Here is a 23,646-nt window from a genome sequence, read left to right on the forward strand (position 1 = left end):
TTGTTGTAAAGGATACCACATGGGAACAGTCAATGGAAGAGATGCATACATAGGGCAAGGAGTGGGGTTGTTGGGGAAATGTGTGCAGAGCATCCATGCCCTCTCTGGGAGTACAACCCTCTCAGCACATTGATGTGTGTTCCCCAACCCAAAAGCTCCAAACTTAAAGAGTTTATATTTTTATGGAGGTTTTTTTGTAAGAAGCATGGTTATTTAAATCCTTGGCTATGAGTTGTTGAATTCATTCTCCAGTACCCCTGCCCTCCTTGGAGGGACAGATGACTTAGCAAATATGACCAAAATGTAATCATTTGGGGAGAATGTTTGAAAGCTTAAACCCAAATGTTCAGTTTGATTTGTCTCACAGCTACTCATGTTTCATATTTAAGGCAAAACACTTTCACATCACTGTCTCATTTTATTCTCACAGTCTTCCTTTGAGCGGGGCCTGGTATAATCTCTATCCGGGTATCCATGGGTGACTTAGCAGTTTGGTGCCTGCCTTCAGCCCAGGGCGTGATCCTGGAGTCCCGGGATCGAGTCCCTCATCAGGTTCCCTGCGTGGAGCCTGCTTCTCCCTCTGCCTGTGTCTCATGAATGGATGAATAAAATCGTTAAAAAAAAAAAAAAAAAAAAATCCTACAGATGAAACAAGACCAGCAAAGATTAAGTAACTCTAGTCTTCTGAATTATATTTGACCACAACCCTACATTTTTTTACTTCTAGTCTGGTGTTCTTCCCTTTAAACCATATTGCTTTGTGATGGCCTATTGTGCCTTCTTCGGGAGACAGGCAAAAAAGTAAAAGATTTTGAGTGAATTCCTGTGGGTGGCTAAAGCCCAGCCTAAGGCAGGGGATACCGCAGGTTCCCTCCTCTTGGGGGGCTGTGGTATCCAGATCCACCTTGATGATAAGGGGAGGTTATGGTTTCTGTTGCTTATAAAGGGAGAGGTATTTAATAGGGATACTACTACCTCTGTTTTAGAGCTCCAAGTGAGGATAAACACAGTCCTAGCCAACTCAGTTTTTATAATGAAGGAAAAGAGTTGGGAAGAACTGCATACAACGAGACTCCTTTTAAAAGTCTGCCTTGGGGAAAGATGAATCAATATGACCCATTTTTTTTCTAGAAGTGGGCCAGTTTAAAAGGTATTTTAATAACTAAGTTTTAAATCTTAGAATTAAGATTCAGAATTATCTATTTGAATCTAAAGGTAAACCTGATTGGCTGTGCATGGGAGGAGGAAAGAATTGAGTGAAAATGAAAGTAAGCCTGTAGTGTGAGGATTTGAAGATCTTACCTTGTGTGTGACATTGTACACACTTCATTCCCAGTGTGTGACAGGCCAGTTTAGAACCTTGGCCACTACGAGAAAGCTCAGAACGATGGAGACCACACAAGGAAGGAGTGATTCTGAAGATGAGATCATTACAGTTGAGAGTTATTTGGGCTATTTTGGGGTGAAAAAATTAACTTGCCTAATATGTCTGAAACGATTGTCATATCTGTTGACTTTGTACAAAGGGAATTCTTTATGATCCGATGAATCTAGAACCCAGATGAGATCCATTTCAGGGTTCAGAAAGGAGTTTTCAGAGCTGACTAGGAGAGGCGAAAGCTAGACTTGTTTGGGAGGCATAAATTGTACTCAGCTTATCCATATCCCAGTATTTCCCAATTTAAAAGCACGTAAAACTCTTAAATACTTAACAGAGTGTTTGCTGTAGTTAAAAGAACCACTATAGATCAAATGAGAGCACTCTGTGTGAATGATAATTAATAATTGGTAAAAGCTGCCAAAAACATTAAGGTATAGGAGTAAGGCAGTGAACCCCTTCAGAGGGTCTTTGGTAGAGAACCCTTAGTAATTTGCACTTCCCAGATCACGGGGTCAGTCTCCTGGAGGAACAAACAGGTCTGCTCTCACATACGTGATATTTATGCATCTCTTCCAGGGACGGGACCAGAAGGCAGAATCATCAAGAAGGATGTCGACTCTTTTGTGCCTACTAAAGCTGCTCCTGTGAGTTACATTTAGCATTTTTGTTTTGTTTAGTTCTTGGCAGTTTGTCCCTGCAAAATATTCTGTGCAACCTACTAAACCCTTTCATACATTACTTATGAATGGAATAGCTTAACCAGAATTGTGGGGGGGTTTTTTTGTCTAATTTCACTGGCTAGCAGTAGATATGAATGTGCTGTCATTCAGCGCATAAAAGGAAAGATGATATGCTACACTGACATGCATTCCAGTTTCCTTTTTCAATGGTGGTACTAAATTTTTCTTAACAAATCCTCTCTTATTCAGATCCTATTTTTATTTATTTATTTTTTCAGGTCCTATTTTTAAGTGCATGCTTATTAGTTGGTTGACTAGAGTTTGAGTTTTATGTACTTAATTATTCCACACAGGAATTAAATCCATATAGCCAACCAACTGTCATGCAGTTGGTTAAAGTGTTAAGATAATTAGCTAAAAGTAAGTAAAATGATTTAATTTTTTGGATGATTGCTTTAAAATGCACGGTTTATCATTGTTTTTTCTCAACACTGTTCAGAAAAGTGAATTACTTTTTATGCTTATTTCTAATCCTTTAAGAATGCATTGATTGCTTTTCTTGAAGGTAATTTTGCAAATACAAAATTATTTTAACTAATCATTTCTCTGAACAAAGAAAATGATACTTAAGTATAAAAATTAAAAACAGAATTCTTATATAAGCACAGTACAAATCTGAGTCTCTTTTGCTCCCTTGAGTTAGAAATAGCTATTTTCTATAAGCCTTTTAATTTTTTACTTTGCCATCTGTTAAGAGTCACTAGCTTCTGCCTGTTGCATATGCTGAGATTGAGCCACAGGTACTAAGAGCTTCTGTACCTCCTCATAGGCTCCAGCAGCTGCTGTGCCTGCTGCGGTTCCAGGAGTGGCACCCGTTCCTTCAGGGGTCTTCACGGACGTTCCAATCAGCAACATTCGTCGGGTAGGAATATTATCCTAAATATTTAGCTGCAGCCAAAGCTGTAGGGGGCATTTTTGCTCTGATTGTTCAGTTGCATCCACAGTTTGAAACACTACCAGAGACTTTTTATTTGGGATATTTGGATGATTGGTTGTAGATGTTTGGCTTGGCCAAATAAATACTTGGGATAAACAAACATTGCTCTGATAGATACTACTAGACGGAGTCCAGGTTTTGGTGCATATTCCAATTCCATATTCTAGTTCTGGTAATGTTTGAGGTAGCCATTACCAGGGAACAGGGTAAAGAGGCAAACAGAGCCCTGCATTAGGTAAAATCTCACCTCAGCTTAAGATAAGTGATGTTTTAATCTCTTTGATTTCAGGTTATTGCACAGAGATTAATGCAGTCTAAGCAAACCATACCTCATTATTATCTTTCCATTGATGTAAATATGGGAGAAGTTTTGTTGGTACGGAAAGAACTTAATAAGGTAAGAGGTTTGGAAATTCCAACTCTGAAATTCTAAAATTCTTGTTTTTCCCCACTAAACATTTACATTTTTACCTATATTTTTTGTGACAGTATGTTGATGATGGAAAATGGTGTCCTCTTACTAAATTTATTTATTTATTTTAAAGAGTGGGAGACTGGTGGGTGGGGAGGGGCCAAGGGAAAGGGAGAGAGAATCTCAAGCAGGCTCCACACCCAGAGCGGAGCCTGACTCAGAGCTGGATCTTACAACTCTGAGATCATGACCTGAGCCAAAATCAAGAGCCAGACTCTTGACTGAGCCACCCAGGCATCCCAGTTGTCTTCTTAATTTTAACTTGCTGAGAGAATATCTTGGAGAATTTTTGTTTTCTAACCCTTGATTAAAATTTCTCATTTAAAGTTGATTTTGCCACGGATCCATTTTAGCCTAGCACAATCACTATGATTCTATGAGGCTAGATAAGAAACAGTATGTTTACTCTGTTTACAGTTAAGTACCAACTACCTACTTATGCTTAGCATGAGGCACTTTTAGGAATACAGCATAAGTCATAGTCCTCCATGAGCTTAAGTTTTTAATCTAATGGAGATAATGCATGTGAAAAACAGAAGAGGCAATTTTTATTAAAGTAAAAATACCCGTTGGTAGGTCAATTTCTTTATGGTAATGCCCCTTGACTGCTAAATTACACTGTATAGGTTAAGTGTTCTAGGAATTCAGAGAAGGAGGACACCAATAAAAGTAGTTGGGGAATTCACAGTGGTGTGGGAAAAACTTGATTAAGCTATGGAGAACAGGAAGGGTTTGCATTGGCAAAGAAGTTGAAGATAGTTCATTATACTGATGGAATATCATAAAGGCAAAATGCTTTTTAAAAAGGACGTAAGTGGGCAGCCCCAGTGGCTCAGCGGTTTAGCGCCTGCCTTCAGCCCAGGGCACGATCCTGGAGTTCCAGGATCGAGTCCCACATTGGGCTCCCTGCATGGAGCCTGCTTCTCCCTCTGCCTGTGTCTCTCATGAATAAATAAATAAAATCTTTAAAAAAAAAAAAAAATTGCATAGGAGGGACACCTGGGTGGCTCAGTGGTTGTCTGCCTTTGGCTCAGGGCGTGGTCCTGGGTTCCCAAAACAAGTCCCGAATCGGGCTTCCTGCAGGGAGCCTGTTTCTCCCTCTGCCTGTGTTTCTACCTCTCTCTCTCTCTCTCTGTGTGTCTCATGAATTTAAAAAAAAAAAAAAAAAAAAAAAATCTTAAAAAAAAAAAGAATTGAGTAGGAGGAGATATGAAAACTGTTTTCAAAGAAGTGAAAAGTAAAAGCCAGTGGCACTCAGCATTATACAGGTTATCTATAACCTCTCTGACCTCCTGCTTTTCCACTCCACTCCTTGCTCATTCTGCTCGAAAAAAATTGTCTTCCTGTTCCTCGACACTCTGCCTGTATACTCCTACTTTAGTCCCTTTGCACGTACTGTTCCCTCTGCATGGAATATTCTTCCCCTAGCATCCACCTGGTTTCTTCCTTTACCACCTTAAGGATTTGACTCAGTATCACCTTCTCTCATCTTCCCTGGTTACCTTATTCTAAAATTAAGGGAAGAGGAATGGGGTGAGTAATCAGTTTTCCCATTAGTTCTTTTCCTCTGTTTTTTTCTCTTTAACATTATCTTACATATTATATATTTCATTTATTTATTATCTGTCTACTCCTTTAGAATGTAAGATCCCTAAGAGTAGAATTTTTACCCATTTTTTTCCACTGCTTTATATCCAGGGATTTTTAGAACAGAGTACTCAAATATTAGATGCATGAATGAATAAAGCAAGAAGCATTAACAGGTAGTAACTGGCTATATGGCTTAAAGATGATTGCATGCTTTTACTGGCAAAATGGTAAAGCTATTTTATAATCTATTTGAAAATTAGACATGAAAAGTATGCATCCAGTGTATTATTTTATTCTTTTTAACAGTTTTATTTAGGTACATTTCACATATACCATTCAGCCACTTAAAGTTTACAATTCAGTGGCTTTTAGTATATCCTGAGTTCTATGACCATCACAATGGATTCTGGAACATTTTCATCACCCCAAAATGAAATCATTCTCCCATTACCTTAGCCCCCACTCCAATCCTCCCATCTTCCCCAACCCTAGATAATCACTACCTACTTTTTGTCTTAGATTTGCTTGTTTTGGGTATTTCCTGTAGGAATAGGGATTTCATTGAATCTGTAAATAATTTGGGGAGTATTGTCTTCTTAGTACTGTTCCTACTCCATGACCATGGAGTGTCTTTCCATTTATTTAGGTCTTCTTTCACTTCTTTCAATAATTTGTACAGTTTTTCAAGTATAAGTTTTTGTACTTCTTTTGTTAAATTTATTCCTAGATATTTTATTCTTTTTAATACTATTATAAATTTCATTTTCAGAGTGTTTATTGCTATTATAGAGCAATACTGTTGATTTTTGTGTATTGCTCTTGTATCCTAAAACCTTGTTTTTTATTTAGTGTTCTTTAAGATTTTTTTTTTTTTCTTTAAGATTTTCTATATGCAAAATCATTCGTCTCCAAATAGAGATAATTTTGCTTTTTCCTTTCCAATTTGGATGTCATTTATTTCCTTTTCTCACCCAACTTCTTCAGCTAGCACATCTAGTAAAATGTTGACTGGAAGTTGTCTTGTTCTTGATCGTAAGAGGAAGTAAGTCTTTCACTAAAGTACAATGATGATGGTTGTGGGACTTTTGTAGATCTGTTTTATCATGAGATGTGGGAAGTTCCTTTCAATTCCTAGTTTGTTTGTTTGTTTGTTTGTTTTTTTCAATTCCTAGTTTTTATGAAGTGGTAGTTGAATTTGCTCAAAAGCTTTTTCTGTGTCTATTGAGATGGTCATGTGATTTTTGTCCTATATTCTGACATTATTACATTAATTGATCTTCAGATGTTAACCAACCTTGCATTTCTGGGACAAATTCCATTTGGCTGTGGTGAATAATCCTTTTCATATATTGCTGGATTTGGTTTGCTAGAATTTTTTTGAGGGTTTTTGGATCTGTATTCCTAGGTATTTGAGTTTTATTTTTTCTGGGTTTTGTTTTTTGTGTGTGTGTTTTTTTTTTTTTTTTACTGTGATATCTTGGTCTGGTTTTGGTATTGGGTTAATACTGGTGTGTCAGAATGAGTGGAGAAGTGCTCCTTCTTTTGTGTTTTGGAAGATTTTGTGAAGAATTGATATTCTTCAGATGTTTAGCAGAATTCACCATTTGGGGAAGTCATCTGGGTCTAAGTTGTTCTGTGTGGGTATTTTTAAAATTATTCAGTCTCTATTACTAGTTACAGATCAATTCAGAGGTTTTATTCCTTTTTGATTCAGTTTTGGCAGCTTGTATCTTTCTAGGAATTTTCCATTTCATCTAAATTATCTAATTTGTGGGATAATTGTTATAGCATTACCTTACAATTTATTTGGTAGGTTATGTAGTAACGTCCCACATCATTTCTGATTAGAAATATGAGTCTTCTTTTTTCTTTGTCAGTCTAGCTGAACATTTATCATTTTGTTGATCTTTTCACGGAACCAACTTTTGGTTTTGTTCAGATAAGTGAAAATGAAGGCATAACATACCATAACTTAAGGGATACTGCTAAAGCAGGACTTAGTAGGAGGCTTATAGCTACAGACCTACATTAAAGACCTACAAAAAGGCCTACATTAAAAAGACGAAAAAACCAACTTTTAATTTCATTTCATCCTTTATACCTCAGGACATTTGTATTCTCCCCCCCCCCCCAAGTCCCTGCCAGAGGTTATGTTTCAGTGTTTGGGAAGAGAGTTTAAGAAACTACGATGGTTTCTTGTCTTTGCAGATGTTAGAAGGGAGAAGCAAAATTTCTGTCAATGACTTCATCATAAAAGCTTCAGCTTTGGCATGTTTAAAAGTTCCTGAAGCAAATTCCTCTTGGCTGGACACAGTTATAAGACAGTAAGTAAGATACTGCTGGTCAAGGTATATGTATCCACCAGCAGATTTCTTGTGCTATCTCACATGTAACTAGGAATATAGGGGATAAGGAGAAATGGAATACAGGGAGGGAGATGACTTCCATAGGCAAAACAGTTTGAAAACAATGTAAAACTATTTATAAGATAAGGCTAAATTTAGTTAGTGAAGACTACAAATTCTACGAGTTTAGAGAGGCAGATAAGTTTACAGATGTGAATAATTAAGTTGATAACTGTTATAAAGCAGGGTTGAAATGATTTTTGCTCACCAATTAGTTCTGCTGAATTCTAATGGGAGCAAATTGAAAACAAAACCAAGAAGCATATTTGTTAATATTATGGTGGCATTGTGAGTGGCATGGTGCTCAGTGTCTTCCCATGTCTCATTTTAATCCTTAGGACCACCTTATGAACTAGGGCTTTCACTTCTATTTTACAGGTGAAGAAACTGAGGGTTCAATGAGTTAAATAACTTTGCTTGAATTAATATGTTATAGTAAGTAGCAAAACTGTGATTGGAATCAAGATTCTGACTTCTGCACCTAGGTTTCTTCTACTATATAGATTTTTTTATATTATATAAAATAATAGTATATACATTAGAATATTGCTTTGTGGCTTACAGTGACCTATTTAACTTTTAATCTGTGGTCTACTCTCAAGAGGCAAATACGACTTTTTTTTTTTTTTTTTTTTAAGATTTTATTTTTAGAGAGACAGCATGAGCAGGGGCAGAGCATGAGAGGGAGAGGAAGAGAATCCTAAGCAGGCTCCATGCTCAGCAGGGATCCTGACATGGGGCTTGATCTCTCAACCCTGAGATCATGACCTGAGCTGAAATGAAGAGTCAGATGCCTAATCGACTGAGCCACCCAGGCACCTCTATCTTCATATTATTAAATAACATTTTCCTGTTTCCTTTTATGGATTTTTCATTTTATCAGCTGATTTGATATCAGTGAAGATTAAAATTTAGCTTTTTTGTACCCTACACACACACACACACACACACACACACACACACACACTGTTATCCTGCCAAATCGATTATAGCACAAATTCTGGATAAATCAGTATTAATATTTTTATGCCTATGAAAATATTATTTATGATTAAGACATGTATGCTGTGAATACTGACCAAACTGATCTTAATGCTTGTCTAAGAAGGGGCTATGCACTCCTTCATCATCAGTTCTTTCTAAAAGTTTCCAAGAGAACACTAAACCATTTTCCAAGCCTGTCAAACGTAACAGGTAACCTACTTTGCTTGGTCATCCATCTCTTAGAGAACATCTGAGGGTCTAACTATTCCTTATGGACTATATTATTTCCTGGGGCCTCTATTATAAAAGATTTTATTTATTTATTCATGAGAGACACACAGAGAGAGGATACGGGACTCGACTCCAGGACCCTGGGAGGCACCCCCTAGGGCCTCTATTATAAATGACCACTAAATGGGTGGCTTAAAACAAAAATTTATTCTCTCCTACTTCTGAAGGCCTGAAGTCTAAAAGCAAGGTGTTAGTATGGCTGCAAACCTCCATAGGCTCTAGGGGAGAATCTTTCTTGCTTTTTCCAGTTTGGGTAGCTCTAGCATTCCTTGGATTGTGGCAACATAACTCTAATCTCACATGGCCTTCTTCTCTGTCTCTTACAAGGACACTTGGCATTGGATTTAGGGACCACCCAGATAATTCAGGATGATTTCATCTCAAGATCCTAATTAACCCACAAAGATCTTTTTACTAAATAAGGTCAGATTGATGGGGCGCCTAGGTGGCTCAGTTGGTTAAGCATCTGCCTTTGGCTCAGGTCATGATCTCAGGGTCTTGGGATGGAACCCCCCATTGGGCTCCCTGCTTAGCGGGGAGTTTGCTTCTCCCTCTCTCTCTGCCCCTCTCCCTCCACTCATGCTCTCTCTCTCTCTCAAATATATATAAAAGTAAGGTCTCATTGATAGATTCTGAGATTAAGACAAAGACACATCTTTTAGTGAGCTGTTATGAACACCTGTGTAACAATTCGGTGTTGACTTAACATTTTTATTTTTCTTTAGTTGAAGTAGAATTGCTGGGTCATAGGGTAAATTAATGTTTAACCTTTTAAGAGCATCTGAAGAAAACACCTCTTTGATGAGCAGATCAAGGTTGCAGGGCAAGTTCTGAATTGTTCATTAATTGCTATCAAATGCCCTTCATTCATTTATATAGGCATTCAACAAATATTTATTGAATTTGTACTGTTTACTATATTCAGTGGTCAACAAGATAAGAAACACCGTGCTTATTAGTCTCTTAGGAGGAAGACTTTTTTTAATACAGGATCATTAGGAAAGCAGTATTTGCTGTGTGATACGTTGGCAAGAGTCCAACCGCGGTAGCTGCCAAGGGGTCACACAGTGCTCTGTTTGAGCAGGTTCTTGTGTTTGCAAGTGACAGTCCCACAAATACCCCTAGTCAGCTTGGCCACACTGAGGGATATGATACCCATAATATTCTAAAACTTGGGCCTAGAAGTAGCTGGAGTTCTTCCTTCATGAGAAGTTTTAATTTTTTCTCACTTGCAGAATACTTCTCCAGGGGTCCTTACACAAACTCCAAGGAGGCTGTTGATACAATTTAAGAATAATTTGGAAACTTGGATGAGGGGGAATAAATAATCCCTTCCATTACCTCTAACTGAAATTTGGCATTTTCTCCTACTGTAAACATAAGGAACAACTCAAAGAGGTATTATTAATAGTACTTGTGCTGGTGACCAATAAAAATCACTTATTTTCATATCAGATTGTAGTTTTTGCAGGTGTCATTTTAAAAGAGTGTTTTTTGCTTATCACTACTTCAAAATTTTTTCAATTATTAGACCTCTTGCCAGATCTTGTTATTGAGTTAATACTACATCACAATTTTGTTTTTTAAATAGTGGTAATTGAATTTCTATATAGTTGTTTTTTGTTTAGTTATTTTGGTAATTATTTTGTGTTAAAAATATCTATTCTGAGAAGGGACTCAGATGCAAAGGTACCCATGGCATAATACAGAGTAGGAAACCTACTTTTAATGTTCTGAGATGCTACTACCCTACATCCTGAGTTCTCCTGTTTCTCCCACAAGAGAGTCCTCTCCCTCCACTCTTCCTCTATCTCAAACTCTGCAGACTCAGCTCCAAACAGTCTACTTCATCTCAGAATCCAGGAATTTCTTTTTGTGTAATCCTTACTGAATGCTGGGCCTTTTCCACCTGCACCCATCTATCAGGCAAGGCAGGTACAAGGCAGTTAAAGCACACATGAAGTCAGCCTACCGACACATTTCTCATTCGTTTTTTAAAAGTCCAAGTTAAGAAGTGGGTATAGCAAAATGTCAAAACCAGGAAAGGTACGCTACTGGCTAAACAGTAGCCCAAACTGAGGTAAATATCAGTATTCTTGCTTAATCTGCACATGAGCTCTTAATAAACATTGATGATTATTGAAATTTCCTTTCCTTTTTTTTTTTTTTTTTAAATAGAAACCATGTCGTGGATGTCAGTGTTGCAGTCAGCACTCCTGCAGGACTCATTACACCTATTGTATTTAATGCACATATTAAAGGACTGGAAGCTATTGCTAATGATGTTGTTTCTTTAGCAACCAAAGCACGAGAGGGTAAACTACAGCCTCATGAGTTCCAGGTAAGGTATTATTTATTTCCCTTCTGAATGTTAAGAATTACATTAATTTTAAGGGTGGCATAATCCCAGACATCTGCCTTTGGCTCAGGTCATGATCCCAGGGTCCTGGGATCGAGCCCCACATCAGGCTCCCTGCTTATTGAGGAGTCTGTTTCTCCTTCTCCCTCTGCCCCTCCCCTCTGCTTTTGTGTGTGTGTGTGTGTGAAATAAAATCTTTTTTAAAAGGGAGAGGTGGCATAATGCTTTTATTGTGTTTTCCACCTTTGATTCTGCCTTATATTCTTCCTGATACAAGTCCCTGAAAATAAAAATAAAAAGTGAATACCCTAAAGCTAAAAAGACATTTTCCAGCAGTTTGCAAAAGCTGCACAACTGACTTATGTTCATACTCTAATGGTTATATATTTTCTGATAATTTAGGCTTGCCTCCCCACTTCAGCTTTTATTAATAAATTGCAAATAAGAATTGTATATATTCAGAGTGTACAGCTTGATGTTTTGATCTATGTATACATTGTGAGATGATCATAGTCAAGCTAAGTCACATCTTTTACCTCGTGCTGTTTTCCTTTTTTAAATTTTTTTTTTATGGTAGTTCAGGGGCCTTTCTTAAAGATTATATTAAGGTCTTTCCACAGAATATTTGTCTTTTTTTCTGGCTTATGTTGACAGGCAGTTAATATGATCTATTTTTAATCTCTTGTTCTCTAGGGTGGCACTTTTACAATCTCCAATTTAGGAATGTTTGGAATTAAGAACTTCTCTGCTATTATTAACCCACCTCAAGCATGTATTTTGGCAATTGGTGCTTCAGAGGATAGATTGGTTCCAGCAGATAATGAAAAAGGGTAAGTAACAAAATAAAAGGGAGTTTGAAGTTCATTTTCATTACGTTATACCTGTTTGGTTTTTGGTGGTGGTGGTTGTATTTTTTTGTTTGTTTGCATATTATACCTGTTTTTTAAGTCTCAGTTTTATAATTATTGGCTTGGCCTTTTGGAACTTTAGTATAGAATGTTAAGTATAAAATGAAGTTTCTTAGGGCAGCAACTCTTCTGTTACTAAATGCAGTTAATCCTATTTGAGATGGGAAGCCTTATTTACTATAGGTGAGAGGTTAAGCATACTGTTTCCCATGGAGCCAGATTGTAAATATTTTAGGCTTTCTGAGTCCTGGTCTCTGTTGCAAGTACTCTGACATTGTAGTGAGAAAGCAAACATAGGCAATATGTAAATGAATTCCAGAAAACTTGCATTTGGTGGGATTTGAATAGGGACTATAGTTTGCCAGCCCATGCTCCAGATGGCTGTTTGGTCTGTCAATCTAGAGGGTGAGGTAGAGGTGTATAGTACATAAAGAGTAGGTGGAAAATAATATTACCTGGTTGGAGGTGGCATTTGGGTTGGTTACTGGCTAAAAACTAGTGATTGCTTTCAGGATACCTAATAATGTTTTTTATCTTTTTCTAGATTTGATGTGGCTAGCATGATGTCTGTTACACTCAGTTGTGATCATCGAGTTGTGGATGGAGCAGTTGGAGCCCAGTGGCTTGCTGAGTTTAGAAAGTACCTTGAAAAACCTATCACCATGTTGTTATAATTAACCCAAGAACTTCTAGACTCTCCCAGGTCACAGTGGTTCATTCTTACCAAGATATATATATATGTTACTACACAGGTGGTTCTTTTTATTTTAAAGTTTTAACCAGTTATTTTTGAGTCTGTCCAGATAAGTTATTTGTAATGGGCATTACTGAATTTTTTTAAATGCCAATTACACCCACATATTGTACACATTTAATGAACACCAGATTTTGAGCTGTGTATTCCTAGTCAGGGGAACATGTGGCCTGGCCCTTTGGTGATAAGTACTTCCATTGGGAAATGTAGAGGTAGGATTGTGGTTTCCTGTTGAAACAGATACATAAAAGTAATCTGGATGAAATCTTGAGGTTTTGAAATGTAATTGCCTCAAATGTTTGCTCAGATTTGAGGGAAAGAGAAGTCAAGGAAAGAAGCTCATTCTCTTGGATTAAGGGTTTGAATTAAAGCTTGATTTTGGAATTCAACCCTAATTTGAATTTTTCTGTTACATGATCTTGGTTTATCACAGATGGGAAGGGTAGAGAACTTTAAGGAAATTAAGTAAAATTTTTAAAGTTAACATTTTCTTAGACTTCTTCAACCAACTGTCCTTTATTTTTCTATGAATCCCGAAATAGTTGTTTTCACCTCTTGAAATGAATATACAAATATAAACCAGCTACTTGGTATAAATGAGAATTTGTGTGGGTATTTATTTAAATGACTTACACATATAATTCTGAGAGAATTTAAAATTACATTCAAATAAAATAATATGCTTATAGAATTTAAAAGAAAGTAGAAATTATTCCTCCAAGATTAACTGGTGGTTACTTGCAAATGAACTTCTCAGAATCTGTTACTCAAATAACTTTGGAAAACTGTATCGAGTAACTGAAATAAGTGTATATATGTAAAATATGGTTTCTAGTGAGATATGTGCCAAAGTCCATTTATCACCAAGTCCTGTCTGAAAGGAAGAGTGAGAGACATTGGTGTAAGCAGTTGGGAGAGCCAAAAGAGTAAAGTGGTCATTTCTACTTGGATAAAGTAAAAAATGTTCAGTGTGTACAAAAGTGTTCTGTTTTTTCCACCCAGTGTTGTCTCATGTATAATAGAAAGTCCTAAAATTCTATTGGAGAGAAAATAATTTAGGTTGCTTGCTGCCTTATCAGCCTAAATATTTTTTTCCATTTTGTTACGATTTGCCTTTCTTCTTAGAGGAGGGGGAGTGGAGGGGAGGTGATATTCAGGATAATAAAAATGAATTTGGAACATCATAATTCCAGACTTTCTATTGAATTTATGTGTTTTAATAAATATTTGGAATTGTTTATGACTATTTAAAATAAATCTGACCAGTGTTTCCTTGTATATGTGTGGAGCAGCCCTCTGGAATTTAGGTCTTTCAGTGTGGAATCTATTTCTAAATGTTATTACATGGTGCACAAGTGACACTGCATATATTCCAGAATATTTCCCTTGCTGTATTATTATGAAAGCAGTACATTAAATTGATTTTTTGGTAATTAGTAATGTTAGCTTGAATTGAAGATTATGCAGAAGGAATAAGCTTATCACAAGGGACCATCAATCTGAGCCATGTCTGGTTCAAATACATAAAACTTCAAAGATAATTCATTCTTGGCAAATGCTTATATAGCTGTTGTTCCCTTGAAAGAAAAATAAAAGTTGTCTCCTAATAAAAATTATTCTGAATTAAAAATTAATCTGAGGTATAATCTAAATCTGGATTCAGTCTATTTCTCTTACCAGAATTGAAAGAAAAAAGTTAAAAGTTTTGCTGAAATTATTTAAAAATTAAACTGTTTTCAGTGTGTCTTGTCTAATTTTTGATGAGTTGATAATTATTTTTCACATTAAATGATTAAAGCCAGAGATAGCTATATATGTGTATACTCTTAATACAAGTGCATTTTAAGCATGTGGAATTAGTAAAATAAAGGATATAATCTAACACTTCAAGCTCTTGGGAGTTACTGAAGCACCTCATGGTGGAGTGTGCCACATAGCAAGATAAAAGCATAGTCTGGCCCTGTTAGATATTTATCACAATCCTGAGGTTTTTGAGTGAAGTTACATTATCCCAAAGCATGGTCTGAAATAGGAGTTAACTAGCCTGAGAGATGATATGAATGGTTGCAAGGAGTATTCATCTAGTAATGCACAAGCCCTGGAATATTTGGGGAAATAATCATTACTGATAATTCTCTAAAACCAAGTTTGTAAGGGCACCCAGTTGAGTCTCCAACTCTTGGTTTCACCTCAGGTCATGATGTGCAGATGGTGAGATTTGAGCCCCTATTGGGCTCTGTGCTCCATGGGATATCTGTTTTTCCTCTCCCTCTCCTTCTGCCCCTTCCCCCTGCTTGGACACTTTCAAATTAATAAATAAACCTTAAAAAAAAAAAAAAAAAACCAAGGTTGTAGAAAAATCTGGTTTAGCATCTCAAATTCCAGTTTCAAGGGAGAAAAATCTTGGTAAGATTCAGATTAAACTATTCCACAGTTATTAATGTTCTTCCTAGGCAAAGTCTTGCATTTTTAGGGAGAGGGAGGAGGAGAAGTTTTTATAAAAATCCACTGAAATAAGTAAAATATTTTGGAAAATAACAAGAATGTAAATTAAAAATTAAGCATGTTAGATCTTGAGATGCATTTTACTAATGAGTACACAAACACCTAGCTGCTGACAAGGGCTGAGAATACCAGAGCAGAAATTCAACCGGTTCTATGTGGTTAGGTACGGCAGTTCTTAGGACATGTTTTGACAATGATTTTGTAGAAGAGAATGTAAAGCGAAAGCATTCCAAGTTTTCTGAGGGATCAGAATATCATAGATACGTTAACTTTAGAACATCATACAGTTCTAGAAAATTTTTCAGATGGTAAGTTATCCTGTTGCTGGGAGAATTCAAATCCAGACCAAGTTTAAGAAAGTTATTTGTTTTTAAATATCACACAGCAATTGTTTCTATTCTATATACTGTATTAGTTTCTAAAGTTAAAAAGCTTTAAAATGAATAAGGATTTTATTTTTAAAGATTTTATTTATTCATGAGAGACACACAGGCAGAGAGACATAGGAAGAGGGAAGAGAAGCAGGCTCCATGCAGAAAGCCCAATGTGGGACTCCATCCTGGGACTCCAGGATCACACCCTGAGCCAAAGGCAGACACTCAACCACTGAGCCACAGAGGCGTCCCATGCATGAATACGAATTTTAAAGACCTTATGTTGAACTTACAAGGAAGATGTACTGTATCTAGAAAAGATGATTAAGGATGTTTAAGGTTTGACATGAACATTGCTTGGGCTATGAAGTTGATACTTTGTATTGAACAACCATCTGACGAATGGAAGTTGATAAATACATCACTTGTGTCTTTTTGAAATTATTTTCATAGGGGATGCCTGAGTGGCTCAGTGGTTGAGTGTCTGCCTTTGGCTCAGGGTGTGTTCCTGGGTTCCTGGGATCAAGTCCCGCAGGGAGCCTGCTTCTCCCGTTGCCTATTTCTGCCTCTCTCTCTCTGTGTCTCTCATGAATAAATAAATGAATAAGTTTAAAAAAAATACTTTCCTGGGAGAAAGGCACTTGTCCCAAAGTCATATCCTTTTTCTTAGGGTTAGATGTATTTTGCATCTTCTGAGCAATAAGTTACTTAGGAGCAATAAGCAGTCTAGTTACTGTTACTGCATCACTGTATCCAGCTCACAGACTGATATTTATTTATTTATTTATTTATTTATTTATTTATTTATTTAGATTTTATCCATTTATTCATGAGAGACACAGAGAGAGAAGGCAGAGACACAGGCAGAAGGAGAAGCAGGCTCCATGCCGGGACATGGGACTTGATCCCGGGCCTCCAGGATCACACCTTGGACTGAAGGCAGGCGCTAAACCGCTAAGCCACCAGGGCTGCTCGACAAGTCCATATTTAATATTAAAAGATCTGTCTGGGTAGCTTGGACTCCTCCCACCAGAGCTGTTTCATAGAAGCATATGTTTGCATAGAATTACATTGGCCCTGTAACTGTATAGCCAGAGGAAACTTTCATTGCTTCACATGTACAGTGTGGGATTTATTCCTGATGTAAAACTTTGCTACTGACAACCAAGTAAACCAGAATTTCAACCAGTAAATCAAGAATTTTCACAATTTACTTGGAAACACAAAGAATTTTCCCAAATGACAATTTGTTATTTTAAGAGAAATGGCTTCAAAACCATCTATCATGGCAATACTATTTTAATAGTTTCTGCTTCTAGCCAAGTTTGAGAAGAAGGAAAAAAAGACAAACATAAGTTGATGAGAAAATCTCATTCCATCAAAAAGAACTCTTAGAAAATACTAATGTTTCAGGTAAACCATTACTTCTTCACCCATAATGTCACCCATAATGAAGGTCCTATTATTCACATGTCTTTAGTCAGCACTGAAAACCCAAAGCAGATGATGCTCTTGACTTATACCAATGGCATTGTGATGATTAATGTAGCTTTCTCTTTGATAAATTTGGCTGTAGTCATTTCAGTATTCACAGATTCCGGAAGATTCAGATGTAATCTGTACTTCTCAGAGACCTCAATCAATAAATCATCCTATTTTAAAAGATGAAAAGAGAAAGTATTTCCTGGTTAAAATATGTGTTATTGTGTCATTCCCAGTTATTCACTCCTTTTCCATAAGAGGAGGATCCCACTTACTGCCATGTGACTTGCAATGAGCTGTACAGTTGCTGTTGTAAACTCCCCGAGGTTTTGAGGTTTTTTGTTATTGCTGCTCAATACATCAAAAGTTAACTGATACAGTGCCATAAGTTGGGTGTTGCCATCCTAGGTTATGTGGCATTGACTTTGTGGCTGACCAGCAAACAGTGAGGAAAATTTACTGACAATAGGAAAAATGGTGATCTGCGTTTTATAGTGATAAAACCCTTCGTAAAACTGATAGTTTTATCACAGTAATTTAAAAGACGTACCTTGTTAATTTGTGGCTTGAGGTAAAGAAGTGTGAAAATAGAATGTTGGTTGCATGCATTGTTTCCATTGACTACATTTAATAAACTACTACAAAAAGAGACGAGCTTAGAAAACAATTTCCCAGTTTGCAAGTAGTATATTTTTTTTGCAAGTAGTATTTAAAGAATACAGAGCCCAGAAATTCTAAGACATCAGGACTGAGAAATGGAACTAATTTTTATTTTAGCCCAGTAAAAAATAAAACAAATTATTTCATAGCAACAAAGACTGATGAAGACAGCCTAGCAGTAAAGATTGAATCACACATCATATATTACACTCTTTGTTAAAACCTCTCACTGGCTTAAGGTGGAGCTCAGTTAATCCTTACATTTGGCTCACAAGACAGCAATTAAGAAAAAAAAAAAAGGGAACTGAAAAATGAATGAACATGTCTAATAAAGAATTATGGGGAGTGGCACTGATCGGAATCAAAACACTACCAGCCTAGACTAAAACATTTAAAATGACCTTTCTATGCCCATCATTCCCAAAACATTTAACAGAGTAAACTGCTCAGCATGTAATGGTGGTATACCCTCCAATGTTCTTTTCCGACGTGGCCAGTGTGAGTCAGAAAAAGGGAAACACCATCCAAAGAATGAAGCTGAAAGTCTTGGAAAACAATGGAACTAGGGGGCTAGGTAATCAAGGAATCTTGTAGTGGAACCTAATCAAGAACATCCTCTACCTGCAGGAGAGATACCCTCATAGTATCTGCCTATCAGGATTTCAGAATTGCTGTGCACCAGTAAGCCTCATATTTTCCCCATTTCCAAACTGAGACTGTTAATTATGGTTATCCTCTCTCCATTCCAAATTGTATGGTGCATGGGGCTATGGCAGTAGATTACTTGTCTTTTCAGCTCATAGGTCTGTGTTCAGGAGGAGAATGCAGATTACAATGGCAAAATCCTATAGTTTAGAGTCTGATACTGGGATTAGGGGTAACTTTCTTGGAGAAAGAAGCAAATTTTTGTCATCTTGAGAGTGGACTGTGGCAGATTCTAGGACTTTTGCCAATTTTTTGTTCTTTTTGTGTTAGAGGGGTATACATTCCTGCCATTTGAAGTCAATGACTACCTGTAAGAATATTCTTCCCAGGGGATCCCTGGGTGGCTCAGCGGCTTGGCGCCTGCCTTTGGCCCAGGGCGCGATCCTGGAGTCCCAGGATCGAGTCCCACATCGGGCTCCTGGCATGGAGCCTGCTTCTCCCTCCTCCTCGGCCTCTCTCTCTCCCTATGTCTATCATAAATAAATAAATAAATAAATAAATAAATAAATAAATAAATAAATAAATAAATAAATAAATAAATAAATAAATAAATAAATAAATAAATAAATAAATAAATAAATAAATAAATAAATAAATAAATAATTTAAAAAAAGAATATTCTTCCCAGCCCTATTGATGGAGGATTTAGCCTTTAGCCTTATGCCTTAGCTTTAGACAACAGAATGTGAGTAAAAGTGACATATACTATGTCTGAGAGAAAGTTTAGGATCTATTGCATGGCTTGGCCATTTGTTTTCCTCTTCCATGAGAATGGCATATCTCAAATGGGAATTCCTCCTCCACCTGTATCTTAAAATGTGCAAGAATCCTGGAACAGAGCAGGTCTACCTGACATGTAACCTGAGCAAACTGGTATAAACCACTGAGATTGTGGAGTTTGTTACTACAGCATAATATATTGTGTTGACTGATACAATTTATGGTATTACTTATTCGACTTACCTCAGAAACACTAAGGTCACAGAGAGACACTGAATTAATACCAGGTAATTCAACTTTTATTTCAATTTTCTGAGGTTTCTCCTTCTGGTCAGCCACAATTTTTAATTCATAGGTTGGTTCCTTCATCTCTACCTGGATCTCTGTACTGGAAATCTCCTCAATCAGACATCTTTTTTTGCTTGAAACTTCGCCTTTTGGCAATAAAAGTTGAAAGTGATCTGGATTGCTCAGAGTACTACTTATCTCTTCAAAGGTTAGTTCTTATAGAAAAAAGGGTGAGATTAAATCATAAGATTAATCAACAACATAAAATATTATCAGGCTATGAACTGTAATAGATGTGGTGTTAGCCAAAATGGCAAATAAAACTGAAACTAAATTCATTTAGGAATCTTAAAAGAATCTTGGGATGCCTGCGTGGCTCAGTGGTTGAGCATCTGCCTTTGGCTCAGGGCATGATCCTGGAGTCCTGGGATCGAGTCCTGCATTGGGCTCCTGGTGGGGAGCCTGCTTCTCCCTCTACCTATGTCTCTGCCTCTCTCTCTGTCTCTCATGAATGGATAAAACCTTAAACAAAAAAATCTTAAACCCAGGGCACCTGGGTAGATCAGTCAGTTAAGCATCTGACTCTTTTTTTTTTTTTTATTTTAAAAAATATTTTATTTATTTATTCATGAGAGACACACAGAGAGAGGCAGAGATACAGGCAGAGAGAGAAGCAGGCTTCATGCGGGGGGCCCAATGTGGGACTTGATCCTGAGACTCCAGGATCACACCCTGGGCTGAAGGCAGATGCTCAACTGCTGAGCCACCCAGGGATCCCCCAAAGCATCCGACTCTTGATTTCATTCAGGTCGTGATCTCAGGGTTGTGAGATTGAGCCCCGAGTTGGGCTCTATGCTCAGTGGGGAGTCTGCTTGAGATTCTCTCTCTGTCTCCTCTCTCTCCCTCTGCACCCCCCCAAATAAATAAAATCTTAAATAATCTTAAAGAGCTGGGTTAAAAAGTTTGCAGGATTTAAAAATGTTTAAGGACATGTTAATATTTCTAACATCTAATCTTTATATTTTTCTATCTTAAGTTTCTCATCTTTTAAAATCAAGATTTTTGGTTTGCAAAATGTACACAGGATCCAAAACAATTTTAGATCAGTTAAATTTCCCCCTTATGGTTATTAACTTACCCTTTCTCATTTTCTCTCTTAAATCTGTAGGGTGAGCTTGCATTCCCATCAGATTTTGTTTCATCCTTTCAATGCTTCCTTTTATTCTAAATTTAGTGATACTGTAAGAGTGTGAGAGAGTGAATTGGAATTTTTCCTCAATGCATTTCATGGCCATCCGTATTAACTGGTCTTTTTTCACTTGGTCCTTTTCTGCTGCCTGGAGAACATCAGGATTGTAGGCAACACTGATGACTGTATAAACATCTGTGTTTAATTCAGAGGATGTGAAATGAAGACAACTTGTTTCACTAATGATACTGTCAGGTAATATATTAAGTCATAATCTTGGATAAAGCTAGTAAGCATAAATTCTGTATTTTTCAGAGATAATCACAATGGTGCTCAATACAAAAATTTCCAATTAGGGCATTTCTTGGCATTTTATATGGGTCACAATGAGAAAAACTGAGCAGCATTCAATTCATATAAATAAAAGTATGCTTATTAGTTATTAACTACATTATAGCCAAATAAAATATTTTACTTGTAATGCCTTTTACCAAGTAAAATCTGGCCCATGCTTATTCCCAATAAAGTTTTTAAAATATACTTTCTCTCCCTTAATTCTATGTACCTGATGTCTCAGACATATCTTCTGGTTTGCCAACACTTATAAGTACTGGATGAGTGGCTGATTGAGGAGCTGGGATCCTTTTCCACTGACACAGGTTAATAAAAAGTACTTTTTCCTTTGGTTTCTAAAAAGCAAATAATTTTGCACATCTCAAAACCTAGGGTCTTTTTTTTTTCATTTAAAAATATCCTAAAGGTAGCTCATCACAGAATTTGGAGTGTGAGAATTTTAGACTCCGAGTAAGCCTTTCCATTCATTAAAACTGTGTTTGAGAAATTGTACTGTTATCTGATTTCCCTGAAGCCACTGACTTTTCATCAAGATCCAGTTGCTGCTCCCAGAGGAACTGGGAGGAAGGAGGGGGCAGTGATCTAAGCAGCTATTCCAGGTATGACCCTGCGTCACCAACTTCCTTACCTTCCAGCGAAGTAAGTTAAGTTCTCTTTATGTGGAAAACCTCCAACTCTGCGAGTCTCTGTTAAATCATTACATTTTTTTAAAAAGATTTATTTATTCATGAGAGACACAAAGAAGTAGAGACATAGGCAGAGGGAGAAGCAGGCTCCCTGTGGGGAGCCCGATGCAGAACTTGATCCCAGGACCCCTGGATCATGACCTGAGCCAAAGGCAGATGCTCAGCCACTGAGCCACCCAGGTGTCCCACTTGTTTTTTATTCTAATAGAAAATCGCTCACTTTGAGATCTCCAAAATATATCAACTGTGAATTTCCCATTGTTACTCCTTCAATCTAATCTTCCACACTATGTTTCACTCTCCCTTTGGAGTGGTGGTTCCTCTCAAGTTTTGTTACAGTAGCAATAGCTAAAGGTCTTTCAAGTTTTCTTAAAGTAGCAATAGCTAAAGGTAAGTGATTCTTTGATTACTCAGGATTCTTTCCCTCAACACCGCCCGCCCCTGAGTACCAAGGCGACAGACCAGGATCCTGCTTTGTAGACAGAGCTGTGGTTCTGGGGCAGCACAGAGCTCTTTCCCTTCTTTGAGCTGCTGCTGAATGAACTTTTTATAGCTCTCAGGATCACTTTCAGCCAGATCATCTAGGAGGTTCCAGAGCTGAGTAACCTGGGTGAGCCGACCCTTTGAGGAAGACTCCATGGTGGACCTGAAAATAGGCCTCTTGAGTCTGTGGAAAGACAGGGCTTCGGGGAGAAAAAAAGGACATGTGACTAATGATTTGTTTCTTCTTTTGGAGGAGGCGGCACAGGTCAGGAATTGTTTTGCTGAAGATAGCACCCTGTGTCTAAAAGACTGTGGCTCAGAACCACTTTTTTTTTTTTTTCTCAAGATTTTATTTATTTATTTGAGGGAGAGAGAAACAAGCAGGGGGAAGGGCCAAGGGAGAAGGAGAAGCAGAGTCCCCGCTGAGCAGGGAGCCTGACCTGGGGCTCCACCCCAGGACCGAGATCATGACCTGAGCTGAAGGCAGAAGCTTCACCGACTGAGCCACCCAAGAACCCCATCAGCACTACTCTTTTTTACCTATTTCCCTAATTATCTAGTCCCCCTTCTTAGGATCTCAGGTTGTCCCCTCAGACCACAAGTCCTCACCTCTGCCTTGACCCCCGCCCGCGCGGAGGGTAGAGTGGTCAAAGTCTGCATTCCCAGGGACCCAGCCTCTTGCTCAGGTCCGGGGTATTGGCTGACCCGTGCCTATGCAGTCCTGACCCTGCCAGAGGCCCCAGGACACGTCCCTCAAAGCTCAGTAGCTGAGAGCATGGCTTCCGAAGGCACAACGCCTCGATCCCAATCGCAGCCTTTGCAGATAATGTAATTAAGTTATGTATCAGTTTATGCTCCTGCAAGCGAAGGCGATAATACCTACCTCGTAGGTTACTGGGAGAACGAGCTGTGCTGCTGCAGGGAGGCTGGGACACTTCCTAAGAGCATCCTGTGCCTAGGGACAACCTCCCTCGCCACCCCCCACCCCCCGAGGGGCGTCCCACAGCTGCCACAGAATGAGGAAAAGAGGAGCTGTGCGTCCCCCGAATACTCTACTAGGGCTGAACTCCACGGGAGGCTTCGGTAAAGGACAACCCTCCCAGCCGGCGGCGCACCCACCTCTTCCCTCGGTTCCTTGACAAACCGCGACGCCTGTTACCACGGTAACCGGGCCGGGTACAACCTCTAATTGGGTCCGGAAAGCTCCAGGGAGAACGGTGTTTTCACGTCCAGTTCCGGGATCTTCCCCTTCTGGTGTTGGGCTTGCTTTTCCGCTGAGGCCGACCCACTTCTTTTCCAGGAAGGCGCCCGCCTCCCTGGCTTCGGCGCCTTTCCACCTCGAGAGGCGGCTGGACACCCTCCCGGGGGGTGGTGGGGGT

General features: G+C 38.1%; 2 protein-coding genes across 7 annotated transcripts in view; one reads left to right on the forward strand and one right to left on the reverse strand.

Annotated features, from left to right (window-relative positions):
- The window catches only part of DLAT (dihydrolipoamide S-acetyltransferase), a 30,995-nt gene extending 16,522 nt beyond the window's left edge, over window positions 1-14,473 (forward strand). Inside the window, exons 8-14 of the mRNA XM_072821977.1 lie at window positions 1,958-2,025; window positions 2,891-2,983; window positions 3,348-3,455; window positions 7,329-7,444; window positions 10,979-11,141; window positions 11,853-11,989; window positions 12,612-14,473. Of these exons, the coding sequence (XP_072678078.1) occupies window positions 1,958-2,025; window positions 2,891-2,983; window positions 3,348-3,455; window positions 7,329-7,444; window positions 10,979-11,141; window positions 11,853-11,989; window positions 12,612-12,741 (815 nt within the window). The 3' untranslated portion in view covers window positions 12,742-14,473. The remainder of the gene's footprint in view (window positions 1-1,957; window positions 2,026-2,890; window positions 2,984-3,347; window positions 3,456-7,328; window positions 7,445-10,978; window positions 11,142-11,852; window positions 11,990-12,611) is intronic.
- A 2,420-nt stretch (window positions 14,474-16,893) lies between these two features.
- PIH1D2 (PIH1 domain containing 2) lies at window positions 16,894-23,639 on the reverse strand. 6 transcript variants are annotated; one of them, XM_072821981.1, is made up of 7 exons: window positions 23,387-23,637; window positions 22,877-23,082; window positions 22,247-22,467; window positions 21,310-21,433; window positions 20,694-20,939; window positions 19,511-19,770; window positions 16,894-17,352 (listed from the first exon to the last, which is right to left on the reverse strand). In XM_072821981.1, exons 3-7 carry the CDS (start codon window positions 22,421-22,423, stop codon window positions 17,218-17,220), a joined length of 942 nt encoding a protein of 313 aa, XP_072678082.1. In that variant the 5' UTR covers window positions 22,424-22,467; window positions 22,877-23,082; window positions 23,387-23,637; the 3' UTR covers window positions 16,894-17,217. The 6 variants fall into 6 exon arrangements, with proteins under 6 accessions (XP_072678082.1, XP_072678084.1, XP_072678085.1 ...); XM_072821983.1 differs by lacking the exon at window positions 22,877-23,082 and having other exon boundaries at window positions 19,511-19,701; window positions 23,387-23,639; XM_072821984.1 differs by lacking the exon at window positions 22,247-22,467 and having other exon boundaries at window positions 23,387-23,638.
- Between the last annotated feature and the right edge of the window lie 7 nt (window positions 23,640-23,646).

Source organism: Canis lupus, chromosome 3, assembly GCF_048164855.1.
Source record: "Canis lupus baileyi chromosome 3, mCanLup2.hap1, whole genome shotgun sequence".
Taxonomy (NCBI): domain Eukaryota; kingdom Metazoa; phylum Chordata; class Mammalia; order Carnivora; family Canidae; genus Canis; species Canis lupus.